Source organism: Halichoerus grypus, chromosome 13 (genome assembly GCF_964656455.1).
Source record: "Halichoerus grypus chromosome 13, mHalGry1.hap1.1, whole genome shotgun sequence".
NCBI lineage: Eukaryota > Metazoa > Chordata > Mammalia > Carnivora > Phocidae > Halichoerus > Halichoerus grypus.
In genome coordinates, this window is record NC_135724.1 from 65853790 (window position 1) to 65878529 (window position 24740).

Genomic DNA, 24740 nt, shown 5'->3' on the forward strand with positions numbered 1-24740 from the left:
TTCCTAGGTATCTTACGGTTTTTGGTGCTATTGTAAATGGAATCAATTCCTTGATTTTTCTTTCTTCAGTCACATTGTTAGTGTATAGAAATGCAACTGATTTCTGTGCATTGATTTTGTATCCTGCCATGTTGCTGAATTGCATATGAGTTCTAGTAATTTGGGGGTAGAGTCTTCTGGGTTTTCCACATAAAGTATCATGTCATCTGCGAATATAGAGAGTTTGACTTCTTTGCCACTTTATTGAAGAATTTAAAGTAGAAGAGACACATGTTATTTATGATTTAGAAATAACTATTTACTTGATAGAATAAACTTTCCTTCATTCAGCAATTTTTTTTGAGAACCTATTTCATGCCAGATATTTTTGTAGGTCTCAGGGAAATAATATTAAATATTACCTTAAAAATTTCCTACATTCAGGCAAACTTAAATGCTAGTGATCAGAGGGTGTAAACAATACAAAAAGTTAATTGTAGGACTTATTAAAAGGTGTTAAGTGCTGTAGAAAATAAAAAGCAAGCAACATAGATAGGCAGTCTTGGACATGGCTCAGGAGGGTTACATTTTAAATAGAGTGCTTTATTTTACTTGAATATACAGAAAAATTACTTTGTTTTGTATTTTTTTATGAATTTGTTTTTGGTGTATGTTTGAGGACTCAGGTTCTATGCCACATTTGTGTTTTAGTTTTGTCCATTATTATTACTGTTTTATAAATTTGTGTACAGAAATAGTATTGAGGAAACCTCCTATATTGGCTGTGAAATGGCATTAAAACGCCACTTCATGTCCATTTAGTGTATTAACTCCTTCCAGTAATGTGGACAAATATGAGGAATTGGAGTTTGGGGATGAGAAAACTAAAGAATAACCTCAGGAGGCACCTGACTGACTCTTGATTTTAGCTCAGGTCGTGATCTTGGGGTCATGAGTTTGAGCCCCGTGTTGGGCTCCATGCTCAGCATGGGGTCTGCTTGAGGTTCTCTCCCTCTGCCCCTCCCCCAGTGCATGCTTTCTCTCTCTCTCTCTCATAAATAAATAAATAAGTAAACAAATAAAATCTTTACCAAAAAAAAAAAAAAAAGGGTAACCTCAGAACCATATTGGAGGGTATGATTGGTTATTTAAGTGAGGCCATTTTCTTCTGTCTCCATTAAGGACAGAACAAGATAGAATGGGGTTAGCTTCGGCAGGAATGTTGGAGCTGAAATGACAAGAAACATGAGTTTTCCATACTGATGTGGATGGCCTTGAGAGCTGGATGAATTGTTCTCATCATGTGCTTCTATACTTACGGAATCATTGATAGTACTGTGGTTATCAGTCCAGGTGATCTGGTCTCAACTGCAGCAATGGTGACCAAGTCCTTGGAGTAGGTCATTGATGGTATTTGAGGGCGGTGCAGAAGGGTAGCCAGACAAAGGTTGAAAGTGATTGTAGTCTATGAAGGGAGACATGATTCCATGAAGGTTAGAGCAGAGGGATCATGGGAGGAGATTTGAGGACAGATGACCAAGAGCAACAGGGTGTCCAGAGCTCCTGGGTGCTGGGTCATCAGGTCATACCACACAAGTGGAACAAACTCCCAACTGGGCATGCCCTCAGGGAAGAATTGAGCAGAATGACAGATTAGTTGTTAATTGCAGGAGGTAAGAATTTTATCAACCAGTGTTCCATTGAAGAAGATGGATTTTAAGATCCTGGTCCAGGTTATTAATCAAATTGTTTTGAAGTTTCTTAAGTCTACCAGAAATAGTCTGTTTTTGGTTATTGGGTAGATAGGCAAAAGAATTCAGGAGTCCTTAATTTGCCCATGGTACTATAAAGAAATTCTTTATCAAAGGCCTGAAATGAGCATATTCAGGACAAAATATGTCTTGTCTTTGTGGAACTTGGGATTCTCACCCCATCTCAGTTGTCAGAAGTAGGTCATTTTCTTTTCTTTTCTTTTCTTTTTTTAATGCCAACTGTATTCTTTTCCTTTTTTTTCTTTTTTAATTTTTATTTTATTATGTTATGTTAATCACCATACATTACATCATTAGTTTTTTTTTTGTTTTGTTTTGTTTTTAAAGATTTTATTTATTTATTTGAGAGAGAGAGAATGAGAGAGACAGCACATGAGAGGGGGGAGGGTCAGAGGGAGAAGCAGGCTCCCTGCCGAGCAGGGAGCCCGATGCGGGACTCGATCCAGGGACTCCAGGATCATGACCTGAGCCGAAGGCAGTCGCTTAACCAACTGAGCCACCCAGGCGCCCTACATCATTAGTTTTTGATGTAGTGTTCCATGATTCATTGTTTGCATATAACACCCAGTGCTCCATTCAGTACGTGCCCTTTTTAATACCCATCACCAGGCTAACCCATCCCCCCACCCCCCTCCCCTCTAGAACCCTCAGTTTGTTTCTCAGAGTCCATAGTCTCTCATGGTTCGTCTCCCCCTCCGATTTCCCCCCCTTCATTTTTCCCTTCCTGTTATCTTCTTCTTCTTCTTCTTCTTTTTTTTTTAACATATATTGTATTATTTGTTTCAGAGGTACAGGTCTGTGATTCAACAGTCTTACACAATTCACAGCACTCACCATAGCACATACCCTCCCCAATGTCTATCACCCAGCCACCCCATCCCTCCCACCCCCCACCACTCCAGCAACCCTCAGTTTGTTTCCTGAGATTAAGAATTCCTCATATCAGTGAGATCATGTGATACACGTCTTTCTTTGATTGACTTATTTCACTCAGCATAATACCCTCAAGTTCCATCCACATCGTTACAAATGGCAAGATTTCATTCCTTTTGATGGCTGCATAATATTCCATGGTATATATATACACCACATCTTTATCCATTCATCTGTTGATGGACATCTTGGCTCTTTCCACAGTTTGGCTATTGTGGACATTGCTGCTATAAACATCGGGTGCACATACCCCTTCGGATCCCTACATTTGTATCTTTGGGGTAAATACCCAGTAGTGCAATTGCTGGGTCGTAGGGTAGCTCTATTTTCAACTTTTTGAGGAACCTCCATACTGTTTTCCAGAGTGGCTGCACCAGCTTGCATTCCCACCAACAGTGTAGGAGGGTTCCCCTTTCTCCGCATCCCCGCCAACATCTGTCATTTCCTGACTTGTTAATTTTAGCCATTCTGACGGGTGTCAGGTGGTATCTCATTGAGGTTTTGATTTGGATTTCCCTGATGCCGAGCAATGTTGAGCACTTTCATATGTCTGTTGGCCACTTGGATGTCTTCTTTGGAAAAATGTCTGTTCATGTCTTCTGCCCATTTCTTGACTGGATTCTTTGTTCTTTGGGTGTTGAGTTTGATAAGTTCTTTATAGATTTTGGATACTAGCCCTTTACCTGATATGTCATTTGCAAATATCTTCTCCCATTCTGTCGCTTGTCTTTTGGTTTTGTTGACTATTTCTTTTGCTGTGTAAAAACTTTTTATCTTGATGAAGTCCCAATAGTTCATTTTTGCCCTTGCTTCCCTTGCCTTTGGCGATGTGTCTAGGAAGAAGTTGCTGCGGCTGAGGTCGAAGAGGTTGCTGCCTGTGTTCTCCTTTAGGATTTTGATGGACTCCTGTCTCACATTTAGGTCTTTCAACCATTTTGAGTCTATTTTTGTGTGTGGTGTGAGGAAATGGTCCAGTTTCATTCTTCTGCCTATGGCTGTCCAATTTTCCCAACACCATTTGTTGAAGAGACTGTCTTTTTTCCATTGGACATTCTTTCCTGCTTTGTTGAAGATTAGTTGACCATAGAGTTGAGGGTCCATTTCTGGGCTCTCTGAGTCGATTCCATTTTCAACTGCACCCAAAACCATAAGATAGCTAGGAATAAATCTAACCAAAGAGGCAAAGAATCTGTACTCAGAAAACTATAAAATACTCATGAAAGAAATTGGGGAATGCACAAAGAAATGGAAAAACGTTCCATGCTCATGGATTGGAAGAACAAATATTGTGAAGATGTCAATGCTACCTAGAGCAATCTACACATTTAATGCAATCCCTATCAAAATGCCATCAACTTTTTTCAAAGAAATGGAACAAATAATCCTAAAATTTGTATAGAACCAGAAAAGACCCCGAATAGCCAGAGGAATATTGAAAAAGAAAAGCAAAAGCTGGTGGCATCACAATTCCGGTCATTTTCTCCAATAAAGCAGTAACCATGGATGGAAGTAGAGTGCAGGGCTGCAGGTTTCTGCATCTCTCCTTTCCAAGGCAGGATTGGTCCTGGATCAGTGGGATCCTCCTGCTAAGAGCCAAGAGGGTTTCCCCACTAGTTTTTCTCTCTCTAAAGTATGGCATTTGAGGGAGGCAATGGCTTTTCACCCACACTGATCCCTGCTTTGAATTTGATTAGTTGTGGAAACCAAAGGCCCTTATTTTAAGTATCTGAAAATCTTCCTCTGGACGTGAAGGGATAGCTCTGTCTACCAACCCTGAGCATCTCTAGGGCCATGTGTGTGTGTTGTGAAGGAGCTTTGAGACTTGGCCAGATACAGCACCATCATGGATAGGAGGTCATCAGCTTATCCTAGAGGACAGCAGGGCTGAATAAGGCCTGAAGTGGGAAGTTTATTTGAGGGGCCAAATAAGGGCTTTCAAGGAACTAATAGGGGAAATAAGACAAAACAAAATGTAGCAAACCATCTTTGATTGGGGCAAGGGACATTTCTCCTTACAGTAGAGCATCCTACTAATCGTTAAAAAAGGATAAAGATACCATCTCAAAATTCCAGTGTGGGTTGGCTAAAGGAGGAAGGGAACACAAGAGTTTATATAGCTATCTCCCTGTTGTACTTTTAGGTTAGCAAGGTTGGATTTGTGGAGGTCTCAGGTGTAAGTTTTCAGGGAAGGGAAATTTCTTCAAGGGTATGTGACAGTTGGAGGATCCCAGGCAGACAGCTTTGTCAGGCTCAAGAAAGTGAAGCAGTTTGTACCCAAATAGAAAATACCTAGCTGTGATCAACTTGAGGACAAGACTGGATCAGCAGTACCGTGAATTGATAAATACCTACTTTACTCCCTGACTCCTGTGAACTTGAATGTAAATATTAAAAAATAAAACAGGTGGGGAACTGAATGTCCACACCTAGTTCTCAGGGTGCTGGAAGGAGCTGTCTGTTTCCTGAACAAACAGTCCAATGCTTTAGCCAGACAATGGGCTTTCTCTCCAAAACACACAAGACTGCACTGAGAGAGAATATTGTGATTTAGGAATTAGGCCAGATGACTGGGAAGGGACAGATGGAAAAAGCCTAAATATTTATGACATTGAACACTGGAGAGAGAATAATTCCATAAATGAGGACCACAGGTAATCAAAAACTACTCTGGCTAATAATTTTAACTAATTCTTTACCTCAAAAAAAATCTCACATAATTTGCTAGTAATATATTTGTATTTTATCTCCTTTTTGCCTCTTTTCCACCTCATTTTCTGCATATATATACCTAGTGAGGATATTTGCTCAGTTAGAGAAAACTTTCTTCACTCAAAGGGATACCAGTAGTTAATTGTGTTCCCTATAAGAACCTCTGGACACGGGATGCCTGGGTAGCTCAGTCAGTGAAGCATCTGCCTTTGGCTCAGGTCATGATCCCATGGTCCTGGGATCGAGCCCCGCATCAGGCTCCTTGCTCAGCGGGGAGCCTGCTTCACCCTCTGCCCCTCCTCCTGCTAGTTCTCTCTCTCTCTCTGACAAATAAATAAATAAAATCTTTACCAAAAAAAAAAGAACCTCTGGATGAAATTTTATTTCTGTTCATTGATTTATTTAACAAATATTTATTGAATACTTATGATATACCAGGCCCTGTTCCAGGCTGTGTTCCAGACCCTGTTCCAGACCCTGAGAATTCCTCAGTAAAACCAGGCAGACAGAAATCCCTACCTGCCTTCATGTAGTTTCTATTCTACTGGGGGGAAAAAGATTATGCGTATATTTAAATACAATGTTAGTTGGAAATAAGTTGTGGTGAAACAGAAAATAGGTAAGGAGGATGGGAAAGGCCAGGAGTATTGGGGGGACTGTAATGGAGAAGGGATTCCAATTTTATTTTATTTTTTTAAAAGATTTTATTTATTTGTCAGAGAGAGAGTGAGCACAAGCAGGGGGAGCAGTAGAGGGAGAGGGAGAAGCAGGCTCCCTGCTGAGCAAGGAGCCTGATGTGGGACCTGATCCCAGGACCCTGGGATCATGACGTGAGCCGAAGGCAGATGCTTAACCAACTGAGCCATCCAAGCACCCGGGATTCCAATTTTAAACAGAGTAGTCAGAGAATACCCTACAGAAAGGTTGACATTTGAGCGAAGGCCTGATGAAAGTGAGGTAATTAGTTAGCAGACATTCTGGGAAACTGTGTTGCAGGCAAAGGAACACCAAGTGTAAGTGAGCCTTGTGTGTTCAGGGGACAGTGAGGAGGCCACTGTGCCCAGAGCCAACTAAGGGAAGGAGAGGGGGGTTGGAGAGTCCAATTATGGAGGGTTGTGTAGAGTTCATTATAAGAACTTTGGATTAACCTCTGAGTGAAGGCATTTGAAAGGTTTTTTTTTTTTTTTTTAGGATTTTTTTTATTTTTGCGAGAGAGAGAGGGAGAGGGAACATGAACATGAGCAGCGGGGAGGGGCAGAGGAAGAAGCAGACTCCCTGCTCAGCAGGGAGTCCCATGTGGGACTCGATCCCAGGACTCTGGGATCATGACCTGAGCCGAAGGCAGATGCTTAATCGACTGAGCCACCCAGGCGCCCAGCATTTGAGAGTTTTGAGCAGAGGAGAGACCTGATCTGGCTTCCATTTCAGCAGAAACAGTCTGGCTGCTCTCTTGGGACTAGAATATGATGGGTTACTAGTCAGGAGACTATTGAAGTAATCTGGTTGAGAGATGATGGCACCTTAGACTAGGGTGGCTGGAGTGAGATGGTGAGAAGGGGCCAGTTTCCAGATGTATTTTGAAGGTAAAGCTAATAGAATTTTTTAATTGATTGGGGAAAAGAGCCAAAGATGACTCCAGTGTTTTTGCCTGAGCAACTGGAAGGATGAAATTTCAAGATATAGAAGGCTGTGAGTGGAGCCAGTTTGCATGGGAAAAGGAGATACCTGGTTTTGGTCCTGGTAAGTTCAGATGTTTGTTACATTCCACATGGAGATGTTGAGCAGGTGATTGGAGGAATCGAGAGCCTAGGAAGAGGTGGGAAGTTCTAGTATAATTGTGGGAGTTATTAGCATGGAGACACCGGACTGCTTGAGATCTCAAGGGAATGGGCTAAGGGTGAGCCTGGACACTGAAAAGTGCCCTCCAAATGAGGAGGTTTGGAGAAAGCAATGGTCATTAAGGTAGGAGGACATGTCCTTGTATGTATGAAGCAGTTGGTTCCAGGTGGTGGGATTGATTAGCTCTGTCAAAGCAGTCTGGTAAGATGAGGCCTGAGGTGACCACATTGAAGCAAACAACATGGAGGTCACTGGGGACTTGGAAAAGCATTTTTGGTGCAATGATGGGGGCCAAAGCTTGACTGGAGTTTGTTTAGGGGAGAATTGCAGATTGGAGGCCCTAAGCTACGGGAGGAGGGAAGCAGAGAATGGGGCCAAAACATTTTTGTTTTAAAGATGGGGAAAGTTATAGCATGTTGGTATACCTAATGTGAAGGATCCCATAGAGATGGTGTTGATAATCAGTATGTATAAAATATCCAGAATTCAGAAATTTTAAATATCACTTGTCATTTGGATAATCAAGATCAGGCAACAGAAGTACCAAAGGACTAAAGTGGGATTTCATTCTTTAAAATTTCTTTCTTAAATCATGGATTTTAAGAATTGAAAGGACTTTTAGAATGTAAGACATTCGGTGGCTTTCAGAATTTTTAGCTGGGGGATGCCTTTTTCCAGTGAAATCTCAGAGGAAAGCCTAATCTATATGCAGATCCTAGTGGAACTGCCAGGATTCCTTTACTGACCCCATCCCCACCCCCATCTCCTGCAGTTGATCCTGGGGCCTCAAAGGGAACACCTCGGTTATTTAGAGTAAAGATTCAAAAATACTGTTTTAATCCAGATACCTCATTTACCAGCAAGGAATCTAGAGGTTAATAAGATTCTTGCCTGAGGAGAAACACGGTATTTAAGAACTAGAAGAGAAGCCAGTTTTCTGAGTTTCAGGACAGTGGACTATTTATGTCTGTCCTTGGTGCCTATGGCCATGTTCCTTGTCCCAAACTCTTGAATGAATGAATGAAGCAATGAATGGCTTAGAAAGAGCCTGAGGCCCAGAAGTTGTGATACCGAAGGATAAATGCCTCCCTTTTGCCCCTGTGGGTCTCCTTTTTGGGGCCCAGCTTTGTGCTGTAAAACACTGTGCATCTATTTATGTTGGTCCTGCGAGTTGGGTGTGGTCCTCATAGGCTGTGTACCTCAAATGCATATGGAAACATCTGTTACTGGACAAACTTAAAAACTCTTGTTGAGTTTTGTGGTTTATGCTGCTTACTCAAGTGGAGCAAAGTAATAAGAAAACCGTTATCCGAGGTTAGTCTTGGTGAGTATATATTAAATGCTCAATACTGTCCAGTTACCATTACACTCAAATACATTTATTTAAAACCTATAGATTGAGAGCCATTAACAGTCCTCAGCAAGGCATACAAGGTTCTTCATGACTGGATACCTGCTCCCTACCTCCCCTGCTTTATTTTTACATACGGTGACATCCTGTTAAAGTGAAAGTTGAACACCCCAGGAACCACACCCCTACCCCATGCCTTTTCTGTACCTTGATCAGTGTGCTGGTTATATGAGCATTCTTTTTTTTTTTTCTCTTTGTATAAACCCGTAGACCTGGACGTCTTTCTCTCTCTCTCTCTCTCTCTTTCTCTCTCTCTCACACACACTCTTAAACACACTGTACTGAAATAAAATATTTTTTAAATGTCAGAGTGTATCGGTCCATGTGCTTAATATTCTTTAATGCCTCAGTTCTCATAGTAAAGCAGGTTTCTGTCCAGTGGCCCTCAAGCCTCCACAGGCCTGACTTGACCTCATGGCAGACCTCTTTCCCTTGCCACTCCCCCCAGGCAGTTACTCCCCTCAGGCAGTTACTCCCGCTCAGGCAGTTACTCCCCTCAGGCAGTTACTCCCACTCTGGCAGTTACTTGGGCAGACACTGCCTACTGGTATCCCTTCTTCTACTACCGCTCCACCCATGATAGGTGGTCAATAATGTACTTAATGAAGTGAAATGTAACTGAAATAGTGTTTATCCTTATGAGGTTGGAGCTGTCTGTCTGGATTTCTGTTTGGATGATGCCATGGGGAATTAGGTACTTTATTAAAGTTAAAGTTAGGATTGTGATAGATTTAGAATTCTACAAACATTTGGTTTTCACCGAGATTTTCAGAGATTTCCCCCCCTTAAAATAGGATTTATACTTTTCTTGGTTATAAAGTCATACTTAAAATTGTCAAGGAACTTATAAATTACTTAGTGACCACAGCACCCAGAGGTAGACACTGTTTGTATTTTGAACTTTCAAACTATTTTCCCATGTGCATTGCATATATTGATAAACACTTTGTTCCTCATAGTGTTTTAAGGTAGTTTTTACCTGCTTGGTTTTAGTACTATGCTAAGAAGTTAGTAAGAATACCTCCTCACATTTTATATACAAAAAAAAACACAGAAACAAATTCATTCATTAATTGGTTTTAAACACAAAAAAGAAATAGTGCTGTTTGCCAATTCAAGTCCTAAAGACTTTTACTGACTTTTAAAATGCCTTATGGTGTTTTGATGAAAGTTGGGCAATGTTTAAAGCTGCTCGAAAAGGTAATTGTAGAACTAGAAGTCTAAAGCCTGAAAATACCTTGGACTTTTAAGAGCACATTTTTCACTTATGGTTCTCAGATAATTTCAGACACATTAAAATCATCTTTTCAGCACCATAGTGGGAGTGATAAGCCATATCATAAAATGGATTGAGTTTAAAAAAATTTTATTACTATCTTTGATGGGAGGCTCTTCTATGTTAATCTTATTATATGGGCAAATATCCTTTTTATCATGTCATATTCATCTTTTTGAAGGACAACTATAGTTTCAGTTAGCACCACTTAAGATATGACTTTTATTAAATGCTTGTGGGTAACTTAATTCATTACACAGAATATAAACCTTCTAATTAAATTCCCCTTTGTTCCAAATTTATAACCAGGAGAGTCAGCTTTGTCTTTGAGGGAGGGGAGAGCATCATTAGTGATACAGTGTCTTTACATTTGACTTTCGGCATGCTGTGTAGATCACCGTGTGATATTAAGCGAGGCACACGCAACTTCTGCAGATCTCTTCCCTCAGACTTCCAAAGAGATCAGTGTTGCCACTATGTGAGATTCTAAGTCTCTTACAGGTTACTCAAAATGTATTCTTCACATTAAAAAAATTTTGTAGGAGAATATGCATATCATCATTCCTATGCCATTCACATGCTGTCAAAAGCTGACATTTGAGAATAGCCCTAAGAATTAGCTTTTAATTTCTGAAGATTCTCAAAGCCTTATCTTCATAATTTGCTAAATCACTACTTTCTGGTGCTGTCATTCTGGCTCACTTTATAAAAACTACTCCAGTGTTCTAACTTCACTGAAAGCTGATAAAGGAAATAACTATATGGGGAGCCCTTTTCCCTTTTTTGACAAAATTGGTTATCTAAGATAGCTTTCATACTGTTGTATAGCACCGCTTGATAAAAACGGTGACAGACCCTTTTAAGTCTGAGAAGCAGGAAGAGTCTGTTTCTGATTAATTGAAATGCCTACCAGTCTTGGCTAGCAAGGGCTTGCCACCATGTCTCTGGTTTCCTTGTCTCTGGGGCAGCTTGTTTCCTTGGAGTTCAGTTTAATGACCAGTTACTAGAGCTCTCTTAAGTCACAAAGTTTTTCTCATTTCCCTTGCATTTTTTGGTTCATGTTTTTTGTCTTCTACTCATTGTTTTTCATTTTTATTAAACTTTACTTTTATGGTAGGTCATCCTGTACCTTGCTGGGGAGTAGGTGATGTGTGTATAAGTCAATAAAAATATTGTTGTCATCTCTATGCTTGGAGATGTAAAATTATGTTGGTTGTGGTTAAAATTATTTATACTAATTTTAGAAACCTATTAATTCTTCACCTATAGGTTGCTAACAACTAAGTTTAATCTCTGTTATTCACAATGTAGGTACATTGAGAAGGCCCCCATTACTGAGAGCAAATTCTAGATTTTAACGTCAGAAATGCTGGAGCCAGAATCACTCTCAGTTTTCAGGTTTGTGAATGATAGAAGTGTGAACTGAATGAGTCGATGTTGCTATATGAATTTTAACAGAAATAGATATCATAGACTACTTTGCCAATTCACAAAAAAGGCTGATTTTACAGCTGTGATGTAATACTGTATATAGGTCCTTATTTTGTGACTGAGATTATATCTGTGAAAACTAAGGCTTTAAAAAAGAGTATAGGAAAAAATGAAAACAACTTTTTCTTGCCCTTTCCCCCCCAGTTTTGAGATACAATGACATATAAGTTTAAGTGAACATGTTGATTTGATATACTTATGTATTGCAAAATGATGACTGCTATCATATTAGCTACCACCTGGGTCAGGTCACCTAATTACTTCCTTTTTTTGTGGTGAGAACATTTAAGACCTACTCTCTTAGCAACTTTCAAGTACTTTTTGTTGTCTTTTAACTAATAGAATGTTGACTCTACCAAGTGGATTAACTTTCATCTCTGAGATGCAAGTTTGTTCTCCTGGAGTTCAAGATTGAGCATTTATCTTTGAATCCTGTCCAAGTTTAGGTGTAAAATATAAAATTGTTAAGCTACCGGTCCTTAAAAAATTTATTTTGAAAGTAGACTATATTGGCCAATGTGTGGCTCAAACTCATGACCCCGAGATCAAGAATTGTATGCTGTACCAGCTGCGCCAGCCAGGTGCCCCCCAGGTTTTTTTTAAAATAGGTTGTTTTTTTTGTTTTTTGTATGTACGTTTGGGATTCACAGAATCATTCTTTTCCTTCTTCCTCTCTCACATGGTATACTCCAATTGGTTAATATTAGTTTGTACATAACTAGAATGATATTTAAGGCAAAAAAGTTTTCCCCTCAATTTGATAGAAATATTGGGCTTGATGTTCCATTACAGGGAATTCATTTTTTGACTTTGGGTAAGTCAGGAATTCTCTCTGGACTATTTCCTCATCTGTGACATGAGAGGTTTGACCACTGTGTCTCTAGGGCCCTCTTAGCATTAGTATTTTATGAAGCTATGACAATTCAAAGTCATAAAATCATCAGAAAGCTTTATGTAGGAATGTAGAAAAACTAAAGAAGACCCTAAATTTGGAGGAAATTCTGTATTGCTAAGAGTATATAAAGTGATTCTAAAATCTGTTGGCTGATTCTGGAAATTTTTTCGTAAGAAACGGAGAGTTATGGCAGAAAGGAATGCCATTTTCTTCATTTATTTTTTATTTTTTATTTTTTTTTAAAGATTTTATTTATTCATTTGACAGAGAGAGGGAACACAAGCAGGGGGGGTGGGAGAGGGAGAAGCAGGCTTCCTGCTGAGCAGGGAGCCCGATGCGGGGCTCGATCCCAGGACCCTGGGATCATGACCTGAGCCGAAGGCAGACGCTTAACGACTGAGCCACCCAGGCGCCCCAACCATTTTCTTCATTTAAAAAGTCCCAACTTTAAGGAAGAGGAATTATTTAAGTATTACAGATTTTTAGATTATGTCTATAGCTCCTGAAGCAAAAATTAAGTTCCCAAGTTGTTCCTTCTGTAGTCCATTCCAGTATTACACATCTGAAGTCACCATGAATTTGTAGCCAAAATATTTCCAATGTTTAAACAATCTTTGATATTTTAACTTCAGGCTTGGCAGAAATACTCAACAAGTTCCACAAAGAGTGGATGAAATATAGTAAGAAAACATTTTTTTATTCTTCTATCTTCTTTCTCTCACTTTTTGAGTTTTATTTCACTGAGGATGTTTTCTGCCTTTAGTGGGTCAACATGTAGTTTGGGGGTCACACCTGTGGTCCCAAAGCTTCTGAAATACCGTATTGGCGGTACAGAGTTGTTAACAGCTGGGTCTTAATGTCCAGGAATCATCAAAATATCTGCCTATTTTAAGAAAAGTTTTTAGTAAGTTAGCAAATACCCACTAAACATTCCAATAAAATACTTCTGGCTAAAAAGGGCTTAATATAAGTAAGTTATCTGATTCTCACTAGGCAGTGGTTTTCCATCCTCGCTGCCCATCAGAGTCATTCTAAGGATCTCTAGTACAGCCACTGCCCAGGTTGCACCTTGGACCATTGAGAGCAGTTGCTAGGCTGGGCCTCAGGCATCAGAAATGTTGAAAGATGCCCAGGTGATTCCAGTACACAGCTAAGGTTAGAGCCTCCATCTAGGGTTCTTAGTTTGTTTCAAATATCACAGTAACTTGGTTATTACAGGACTACTCACTAATGTCTGAACATACTGGGCTTTTGGATAGCAAAGTATGGTGGAGATGGCCTTGTAAGTCAGGATCCAGTTGAAAGCTTGCCTCTCACTTGATGGAATGAGCACTGGGTGTTATATGCAACTGATGAATCACTAAATTCTATCTCTGAAACTAATAATACACTATATGTTAACTAAGTTGAATTTAAATTAAAAAAAAAAAGAAAGCCTGCCTCTGTCTGGTACCAGTTATGTTACTTTAGACAGATGTTTTACTCCGCAGTTTCATTCCAGCTTTAGCATTAATATTTAACACTTAATAGCATTATAGCAATTTTATAGTATTTTCTATATCACATCCAGAAGTCAATGGATTCAAAACTTCAATCTAGTTGTTTTGATTCAAGTGGCCATGTATTGGAAAGACCTTTAGTTTGATATTTAGCTAATGACTTACCATTGAGAAGATTTAGATTTTCTGAATTTGAAATTCTATGGGTTGATATTGATGTTTGCAATTATCTAAGAAGTAGGAGTTTTCTAAGCAAATCAGTAGCAAAAGCCTTGTTAATGCATCCTGAGTAATGTTAAGCCTACTTAAAAAAATAAACTGTTTTGAGAACCTTGTTACATATGTGGGCATCCTCATTACAAATGAACCTTACACATTCATGAAAGCAGACTTGGAAAATGAGAGGCAGCTCTGGAGAGAGCCTGAGGCCAGAGCTGGTAGATTTGGACACACATCTGGATTTTGCCATTTATTAGGAGTTTAATTATGGGCAAGTCACTTAATCTCTGAGTCTTAATTTCCTCATCTATGAAATGGGAGTAATACCTACCCTAATTATTTCACAGAGTTCTTATGAGGCTTAGATTAGATCATTCATTTATTCAACAAATATGTGATTCACTGAGTGCCAAACTTGCTAGGCAGCACTCTAGATGTGAAGGATATAAAGAAGGAAAATATGTCCTTGGAAAGAGAAAATATATTGGTCACTTCTCACATTATTAAAAAAAAATTCATGTTGTAAGCCCTTTGAAGAAGGATGCTCTTTCATCTCTGTGTTTCCATGTCTTAATACCCGGCACATAACAGAGAAGGGGCTAAAATATTGATTATATAAATGAATGAATCACATAATTCATTTCCTTGAAAACATTTTGTTCTCTGGACTGGGTCTCCCTTGAACAAGTTGAAATGAGTCAAGTGTGGGGGTGGTTTCGTGTTCTTGCTGGTTTAAAGTTCCACACAAACTGGAATGTGGTAGTCTAACCTGAGATCCTTTCGAATCACAGCAATGGCTAATCTCTTAGTTGGAGTTTAATTCAATTTAGGTTAGTACTCCCTTTATTCCAATTATCATTTCAGCAGCATCAGGCTATTTTTGGCTAATGTCCTTTTCATGTTTGGTATTAATCTGAAATCCAATATTTCTTTTGGAAAGAAAGATAAATTCTTTTCTTGACATCCCTTTTTTCCATTAAGTTAAAAAAAAGTCACTTCATAAATGTGATTTCAAACAGCTGGATTTTAATATTTCTACCTTATGGGAAGAGCATTTGGCATCAGCAGTGTTCCTACCACATGGCCTGGATCACATTTAGCACACAAACTTTTTAACCTGGACACTGTGGCCAGTGATGAACTTGTAGATGTGCATTTGGGCTATGTTCACATGCTATTCTAAACTAGGTCAGGGGGTGGGCTGGTATCTTCTAGACTCTTTTAGGAAAATGTGAACAAATGGAGAACTGTAATATCCCTTTCATACTGGGTCACAGAAATACTTTGAGGGTTTAAGTTCTTTGTCTCTTTGCAACAGGTAAAAGGGTTATTCTCTTTGCAACCCCGTTTGTTGTTAGGATAGCTGGAGGGGGCCTTGGTGTGCTGATGCCCAATCTTTTATTTGAATAATGGAATTTTAGAGTTGAAAGGACCTTGGATTTGATCCAGGCCTGCCACCCATATTCTAGACAGACAAAATAGAGGAGAAATGAGGAGGCTGTGATAGGCAGCATCAGCAGGGGTCTGGAATGCTTTTCTTGAGATTTGGTTTTCTACCCACGGATTTGTACATCCCCTGTGAGTTCTGCCAGCTTTTGTGGGTGCACCTAGGAGAAAGCTCACAGTCAGAATGCAGAGTGATATTCCATGTAAGATAGACATAGATGTTTATGTGCCCATGTGTATATAATTGTGTAATTTCCTTTACCCTTAAATGCTTACGTTGATAGTAATGTTTAAGTTTGCAAATTTATTTCAACGTCTTACAAAAGTAAATTCCATTTTCATATATTGATTTGCAGAGATTTCAGGGATTCCATGTTCAGTGTCCCTACAGAGATTTGGGCTGGGCTTCATCATATTCTTTAAGTTACTCACATGGCCCTTGGCATGGATGCTTCTCAGGTAGCAGAGAGCACATATTATTTTCCTATGTTTTACATTATAAAGTCAGTGCTACCCCTGCCTGCTATTAAAATTGGTTTTTCTTAGGCATGAGATGAATGAATACCAGAGAGGTTAACTATTTTGCCCAGAGCTTCACAACATCCAGTGACAAATTGGAAATAAAATATATGAGCCTCCTTTTGTTAAGCTTAAGCTCTCAAGTTCTGCTGGACTCCCAGCTGCTGCTTCTAAGGCTCCCCACATTCTTGGAGGCTTGGAAAACTGCCACAGTTGTTTTCATGCAAAATAAGAACCCCATATCTATGACTTTTGCTGGGCAGGTCATGGAAAGAGAGCACCTGTGTTACTCATTTTTGGGTTAGAGACCTGGGGTGAATAAAGTACAGCAGGCCCCGGAGTTCCCCTAGGGGGGACACTGTCTTGTGTATTTCATAGAATGAAGGTCCTTACTAAGATAGCCCTCTCTCAGTTCAGTTTTTTGGTATCTACAGATAGACTGATTTCCCAAACTATCAGTGGCACACAAATGGGGAAGGAAAAAAAAATTGAAGAGCATCAAGCTTGCATTGACTACTTTATGCTCTATATTATACTTTTTCAGAGTGCAAATTCACCTGCACCAGCGGTAAATGCTTGTATCTTGGTTCACTGGTCTGTAACCAACAGAACGACTGTGGGGACAATAGTGATGAAGAAAATTGTCTCCTGGTGACTGAACATCCACCTCCTGGCATCTTCAACTGTAAGTCCCTCCTACTTACCTTGGTATCATTAAGTTGGATTTTGTTTTTGAAATGGTTAGGAAGTGGGGTCATAGGGAAATGGAAAGGATGTTGATTTTTGGTTGAGAAGAGAGATTTTGTATTTTCACAAAGGGAATGTTTGTTTTTTTTCTTTTAGTATAGAAAGATGGTGTGTCTAAAAGTGGAAAATTCATTCTACTTTCAGAGATGGCCAGTGGTGCTGTGTGTTGGAATAGGCTTTGGCTACTTATCTTAGAAACACTAAGTGGATTATAAGAAATAATGTATTGGTTTAGTATTCATGTTAGTTTTGTAGAAAGTTTTTATGGTAATTTAAAATAATTTAAAAATAGTTTTAGATAAGCAAAGAAAGATATGTGGAGAGCTCATAATTGATCATGTAATTAAAATAAGAAAATAGAAAAATTTATATGGGACTTGAAAAAAGGTTCTGATTATGTGTTTTTCTGTTTGGTACTACTTGGAAAACAAGTTAAGTAAGGTGTTTACATGTGTGAATCCCAAGGCCGAGGCTTTGAGCATTTCTTGAACTTGAAAAGGTGAAATCAGAGTTTGAAGTTCATCGATGTTTTGATCTCATGGTTTTTATGAAGAGGAAGGAGTAAGAAGTCAGCTTTGAAACACTGCTGAACTTCTCTTAGGAAACTTGTTTTCTTGAGCTTAGTGAAGTGGGTTAGGATGAGAATGTCTTTACAATAACACGTCCAGGAAGAATGTTTGCTCCTCTTCATGGGGTCCTACTGAAATCATTTGATGGAATTCAGCTTCTTTCCCCAGTTTTACTGACATTATTTTGAAAAGTTATATTTGTTTTTTATTTAAAGATTTAAAATTTTTGTTATGGCTATCAGACTGCATAAATACTCATACTATAATGTGAAATGGGAGGAGATTTTTTTTAAAGAAATGGTTTTCTCTATTCTTGCTTTATTTTTATATTGAAGGCAAACTCAAAATGACCATGCCTAGTGAGTTTTAAGCCTGTTATTTGCTTGCTAAATTCGAGTCTAATAGTGCAATAGTTCTTGTCAAGTTTTTCTGTTTTCAGTTTGCATTTTCTTATATTGCGTGTCCTTAGAGTCCCCTCTCTATACTTTGAGAAGAAAATTTAAGGTTAGGAGTGTACTTTCTTGGTGTTTGGTCCTGTGTTTCCTGTGGTGATTTTTTCAAAGCCACATCTTGGTTGGGGAGAGTAGAATTCCCTTGACTTCCCAGAATCAATAATTGAGTAGCCTTAAGGTCGTCAATACTGTAATTTGCATAATGCTGTTTGCCTGGACACAGGGAAGGGATCCCCACGGTGAATTGTCCTACTCTGCGTCTGCCTGTTGGGTTGGGATCCTGGCCACAGCACTCACCTAATAATGGGGCAGCTCTATGACCTCATCTGCAAAATGGAGCATGAGAATAGGTATTGTAAGGATTAAGTGGGATGGTCATAAAGCACTTAGAATCTTGCTAGTACTAAGCACTTGATGTAGGCCAACTAGACTCAAGCCAGTGGGTCTTAGAAGGAAAAGAACAATGTAAAGGCAATATTTTGTTTCTCTAGACTTGAGTAACAGCAAACCTATTATGTGATAAACTGCAGAGAATATTACAATTGTGTGGTACTTTCACTGGATTGGAGAGTTCTGTGTGAAAAGCAGGCAGACCAAACCTTTGGCCCTCTAACCTGCAGCACTTCGCAGACTGTTTCTCTATATCTTGAAGGTGCTTCTCCTTCACTTTAGGATAGTTCAACTGCAGTCCTCTTATTGTATTGAAACCTCTTCCCTTCCATTCCCTTCCCTTCCTCCCACCTTTCTCCCTTTCTCATGAGTAGTGCTTTCTGGTTTTTAAAGCCTATTTCCAGATATCTTTTTCATTCATTTTTAACAATATGAATGCTTTAATTTTGCTTAAAACTAGGTGAAGGAGTTACATCTATAAATGTTTCAACATTGCCCAGGCAACTACAAAAGTTTATCCTAATAGGAGCCTTAAGATCCTGTTGGCCAACTGTTGGTTCCCGCTGTTCAGATGTTAACTAAAACTTGTTGTGTCCTTATAGCTAAAATGGGAGATTAAGACAAAAGCCAGGAGACATAAGAACAAAGGTTAGGACCATGGCTGTGGCTTCAAGTAGACTTGGGTTCAAGTTCCAGCTTAAGGAAGTGACTAAACCCCTTTAAGACTTAGTTTTCCTATTTGTGAAATGGGAACAGTTCTCTGCCATATAAGGTTGCTATGAGAATTTAAGTGAAATAATATACATGAAAAGCATAGTCTACATAATTGCATCGTTACTATCATCATCCCTACTCATTGTGTGGCCATTTCTTGGGGAGGTGGACCCCCATGGCTTGTATCCTCTGTCTCTAATGCCAGGGTCACTCTTCATATGTAACAGGATCTTTCAGGTGTCCAAAGGTGAATTCATCTTTACAGATTCTAGATGTTTCCTATCTACTTGTTCCCTGCTCAGCTGAAGGCAGCTTGCTCTGATCTGGCCAGCAGCCCCCTCTGCACTCCTTTCCCCCAGTTCTTCACAGGCACCAGAGGGAAGCAGGGTTCCCTTGTCACATTGGGACACTTGCTCTGAGTTTGTTGTCACTGGTGTGTTCTTTGTTGTCAGGAGTCTTTGGGAAAGGTTGTAGCTTCCCTGCTCTTTGTTGATGACAGAAGATGATCTAATATTGAATGAATATATTTTCTTCCCCATACCCTACTGGGCAAGAATATAGAATTAACAGAGGATATGTTACTTCCTGTTAATAGCTGCATAATGAGGCTTAGAGGCTCTCCATTTGAAATTGGGATTTATTTATTTATTTATTTATTTATTTATATGTTAATCACCATACATTACATCATTAGTTTTTGATGTAGTGTTCCATGATTCATTGTTTGCGTATAACACTCAGTGCTCCATGCAGAACGTGCCCTCTTTAATACCCATCACCAGGCTAACCCATCCTCCCACCCCTCTCCCCTCTAGAACCCTCAGTTTGTTTTTCAGCGTCCATCGTCTCTCATGGTTCGTCTCCCCCTCCGATTTTGGGGCGGGGTGAAATTGGGTTTTAATAGACCTACCAATGCATTTCCTCCAGCCGATGGACAGTATGCCCTTCACAGAATACTAACTCTGATGATGAGGCGCTCCTTCCTCTCTGCCTTGAGAACTTCAAGTTCTACAGGGATTCTTGTCTATAAAATGTCACACTCCAGAAAAACACATAGTGCTTTCTCCTTGTTCCCGTTTAAGAACAGGATTCATTTATTTGATGTGCTTTGTTCCCACCTGTAGGGAACATTCAGTGTTCTGCTATTTGATTGTGCTTATGGTAAAGCAAACTGGAATCTTCCGGATTTCCAGATGAGCTAGAATCAGTTTTCTGCCTATGTTATTGGCTGTGAGCATGCACCATGGCTCAGATGTTTTGATCATCTCTGTCTCTCATTTGATATTTACTAAAATTTAGCGTGGATTAAAGTTAGAAAGAAAATGTTACTGTCATTTGTGAAGTCAGGAATGCTAATGATAATTGAGGCACTTACAGTAGTTATAAGTAGCTTTTCCCTTCAAAAAATGTTTTTGGAACCTAAACTGAGTGGTTTTACCTGCTTATCTACTTCTACTAACTATGGTTAGGGCATCCATTGACTGAGGCTGGTTTATTTTCCTGTGAGCCTCAAAGGGTTTGCATAGATGTGGAAGACTAGGCTGGTGTTGGTTGTCTCACATGGAAAGAATTTTGCTAGATGCACTTTTTTTACAGAAGAGGAAAAATGCTATCAGCCTAAATTGCCAGTGTTTCTCATGTCTTTACTCTTGGCTGATCCATCAAAATATTGTACTCCTGAGCTACTAAAGAGACAAATTATACAAATAAAATGACTTATTGTATAGAAAAATAAAATATTTTTATACAAATTATTATATTTACGAATAAAATTATTAAGTGCGTTCTTTGATCATTGTACCAGGAACTGTGTGGGATGAAGAAAAACATGGATCCTGTTACCGAGGTGCTAGTCAAGTTGGGGAACTGGAAGATAAATATGAACACAGGGTAGTGAGAGCTAAGCAGTTCTAGTATTTTGTGGTTCAGTAGTTTAGAGAGAATTATTTTGGTTGGACTAGTAGTCATGGTGGCTTTCTGGAGGAGGTGTGCAGGGAGGCATGGAGAGAGACAGTGTCAGGGCCAAGAATAGCATGATCATGGGGAGAAAGAGGGGGTAGCCTGAGATAGGGTTGGAAAGGTGGGTTGGGCCCATAGAGAAAAGCCAGTAAGTCATGCTACACTTTTTGCCCGTCTCTAACAAGAGATGGATTGCCTGTGGGTCTGCTGTAAATGTGTAGGGGAGACCTGCACAGCTCACCTGTCACCCTGGGTGGTGCTGGCATTGCCGCTCCCAGACTTGCAGTGAACTCTGCCTCATCATTCCTACAGGCTGAGTATTTCCTGTTACACTACATTTTCAAAGTCCCTGTGCCACTTCTTGGTTGGGGAGAGCAGAGTTCTTTTAACTTCCCAGAAGCAATAATTGAGTAGCCTTGGAAAGAGCCATGTACTTTGGAAATACTGGCAAGAACAAACCTTCCTTAAGCAATCACAGCTAAGGAATTCATGCCACTAGACCTTGAGTAAGCTCAAAGTTGAAACGAAGCCAGCAGTTAATCAGAACAACTTTCACTTTCAGCTTCAGTGGAATTTCCAATTAACTGAGGGGATCTGATTCAGGGAAAGCGGGGAGTGGAGGAGCTCGCATCTCAACTGGAGGGGGAGGTTGCTTCTTTCTCTATAGGTGGTCTCATAAAACTGAACCTCAAAATCCAGTGAACTAAAGATTAATAAAGTGGACCCAATTAAGCCAGGATTTTAACTTCAGGACTTTTTAAGAAGGAAATTTTTTTTTGGCCCAAGGCTCTTTAGGGTAGTAACAACCAAATAAAATAAAATTCAACATAGTAAAATCTGAGTTGAGTGTCTTTCTTCCCAAACCAGCTCTTCTCACAGTCCTCTTTTTTCCACCTGCAAAGGGACTGGCACCTGGGCTCCAGTCACCTGAGCTCTACTACCCTGTACTTCACCTTTGACTGTCAACTCCCCACCTTCCAAGTATGTTTGTTCGTTCGTTTGTTCATCCATTCAGTTTTATTAAGATGGAATTGACATACAGCACTGTGTAGGTTTAAGGTATATAGCATAAGGACCTGCCGTACATATATTGTGAAAGTTTAGTTAACACCAGGTATTTTATATTTGGGACCAGGCTCATAACCATGAGGAAAACTTATCCACAACCAGGTTTCCCAAAGACCAGGCCTCTTTTTTTGTACTGTAACTATTTCAGTTAAACATTAACAGTCACTACTGTCCTCAAATATCCTGTCAGAGTTCATATTTCTTCAATTGTCTTATAAATGTGTATGTTGTTTTGTTCTGTTTACAGTTTGTTTGAACCAGGATCCAAAGAGGCTCCAAATATTTCTGCAAGAAGGATTGATACGCCCCTTAAGAATTTTTTACTCTAGAGTATACCCCCTAACTTCTTGTAATTTTTGGCAGAAGGGTCTGGGTTGTTTCTTCTGTAGGGTTTCCATACTCAGGCTTTTGCTGACTGCTTTCTCATCAAGTCACTATATGTGCTCCTCTGTGCCCTCTAATTCCTGTCAGTTGGTAGTTACATCTAGAGTTTGGGGAGATTTAGGTTTGAATGTTGTGTGTGTGAAGTAGCTTTATTGGTGCCATTGTCTTCCATCCAGAGGCCCCCGGTCTGATTATCTCTCCGTTGTGTGATTATTATTAGTCATGAGGGGTTGCAAAATAGTTGTAACATAATTCTATCCTTTTTTCTCCATTTATTAGTGGGGATGCTTCTATAAAGCGAAATTCCCCATCAACTATGTGATTACCACGAAGTACATATCATATAGGATCAATTTTCTTAATAATGAGAAAGTTCCCTATCACCCTCCACAGGTAACCAATGATTATGAACTGATGAATCAAAGCACATTTTTAAAAAGATTTTATTTATTTATTTGAGAGAGAGAGAGCACAAGCAGGGGGAGGAGCAGAGGGAGAAGCAGACTCCCTGCAGGGAGAGGAGCAGAGGAAGAGGGAGAAGCAGACTCCCCACTGAGCAGGGAGCCCCATGTGGGGCTCGATCCTGGGACTCCAGGATCATGACCTGAGCAAAGGCAGACGCTTAGCTGACTGAGCCACCCAGGTGCTCCTAAAGCACATTTGATGTATATATGGAACCTTTTGGGAAACCCCCTCTGCTGCACTTGGTGACCCAACTCCCAGGTCTTATCCAGGATTCTAGATCCCAAGTGGCCTGTTTAAACAAGTGAAACTCCAGGAGTGGAGCGTCTGTCCAATTCCCCAGTGCCCAGGAGCCTCATGAGCTCATTCCCTCATGCCTGCTCCTTCACCTCACCCAGTTGACTCTTCCTCTATCTCCCTTGCACTCTGAGCTTCCTACAGCCCTGTGCCTCTGAGCCCACCAACTTCTGCTGTAGCCAGTTTGCAGACCCCAGGGCTGCACTCTGCTCTCCTAAATCCTGAGCATCTAAACCTGAAGCAATGATTTTTCCCTCCACCCCAGACCAGTTTCTCATTTGGTGCCTTTTTTAGTGTTTTGGCCATCTGCCATTTATATCAAGTTGGTCACCCTTCCTCTGATCCCCTCCCTAAAGCCAGAAACAGTTTCTCCTGCTTAGAACCCTTCAGCACTTGGTGTCCTTCCTAAGGTGCTGTCTGTTCTGCTTGACCATTACGTGTATACGAGTACGGTTCCCACTAGATATTAAGCTCTTTGAAGGCAGGGGCTCTGCTTATGTCTTTGGAATACTGATACTGCTAACATAGCATGGACAGTACATATATATACTTGAGAGTATACGTGTATACTTGAGAAGTATATATTGTATTAAATTGAAAACCATTTATCCTTCCTCTGCTACTTCTCAGCGTGCTGTAAGCAGGACCTGCAGTGAGCAGGGACTGTAAGGTTTTCTGCGGTAGCCCTGGTGCCCACAGTAGTGCATGGCATATACAGCATACGGTCTGTGGCATATATAACATATGGTAGTGTGGCGCATATCTAGTATATAATACATGGAATATATAGCATGTGCTTCATGGCTCTGTATGTATATGCTGAGTGAATGGATGAATGTGATTATTTTAGAAAACTCAGGTCTGACGAGAGGATGCAAAAAAATTTCTGTTTGCATGGCCAAGTACCTTGCTGATGGAACTGAAGAGTTGAAAATATCTATACAATCTTGGCAGCCTGCGTGATAGGACACAGAAAGAGATGACAATAAGGTCTATTCCCCCAAATGGTCTGTCATTACAATATATATTGGGTTACCATAACCACCCAAACTAACCAGAAGGAAGCCTACTTTAGCTTATTCTGTGACCAACAGTATGATAGACTTTTACTGCTTTTTGAGGTCAAGGTTTCCCAATACAGCAACCCTGGGAAGATCAATCTTTGGCTTCTGAATATCCACATGCTTTATATGAAGGGCTGGTTCATGCCAAGCCCAGAAGAAATGTGCAATACTTCCTTCCAGGCCCTAAAGAAGTGTGAGTGCATGTGCCAGAGTGTGTGAGTGTGTGTGGTCCGTGCATCCATGCATGTGTGTAAGTATGTGAGTGTGTCTGTGTAGGCATGGTGTGTAGCTTCATTTACCTGATTAGTCCTACCAGGGCAGGTCCCGATTTTATGCCAGTGTATCCCTAGCATCCTGGGTTTCTTATTACTCCTGGAGAACATATTTTCCTGTAGACTCAATGTTTTAAACTGTGATTAGGATCCCAGACTAGCCCTACAATTTGTTTAAAATATAAAGTATAATATCAGGTCCCAAGTTCCAATGCTGCAGTCACCACTTACTTACTGACTGTAGCTTTCAGCAAGTTGCTTAGCCTCTATCTTGATTTTTAGCAAGTTGCTTAACCTTCCTATCTTGATTTTCTCATACATAGAATGATGATGATAATATTGGTATTTCCTTCAAAGGGCTGTTCTGAGGGTTT

General features: G+C 39.9%; 1 protein-coding gene and 1 long non-coding RNA gene across 18 annotated transcripts in view; one reads left to right on the forward strand and one right to left on the reverse strand.

The window, feature by feature from the left end:
• The window catches only part of LDLRAD4 (low density lipoprotein receptor class A domain containing 4), a 431752-nt gene that overhangs the window by 210423 nt on the left and 196589 nt on the right, over nt 1–24740 (forward strand). For 16 of the 17 annotated variants that reach the window (XM_036082623.2, XM_036082626.2, XM_078060656.1 and 13 more), the window contains one exon: nt 16533–16673. The exons of the other annotated variant lie outside the window; for it this stretch is intronic. Coding sequence is in view for 5 of the 16 variants with exons in the window: in XM_078060652.1 (XP_077916778.1) it covers nt 16533–16673 (141 nt within the window). In the remaining 11 variants the exon portion in view is untranslated. The remainder of the gene's footprint in view (nt 1–16532; nt 16674–24740) is intronic. 17 annotated transcript variants of the gene reach the window in all.
• LOC144379900 (uncharacterized) overlaps nt 1–24740 on the reverse strand; it is a 164395-nt gene that overhangs the window by 62709 nt on the left and 76946 nt on the right. The gene's annotated exons all lie outside the window — the stretch shown is intronic.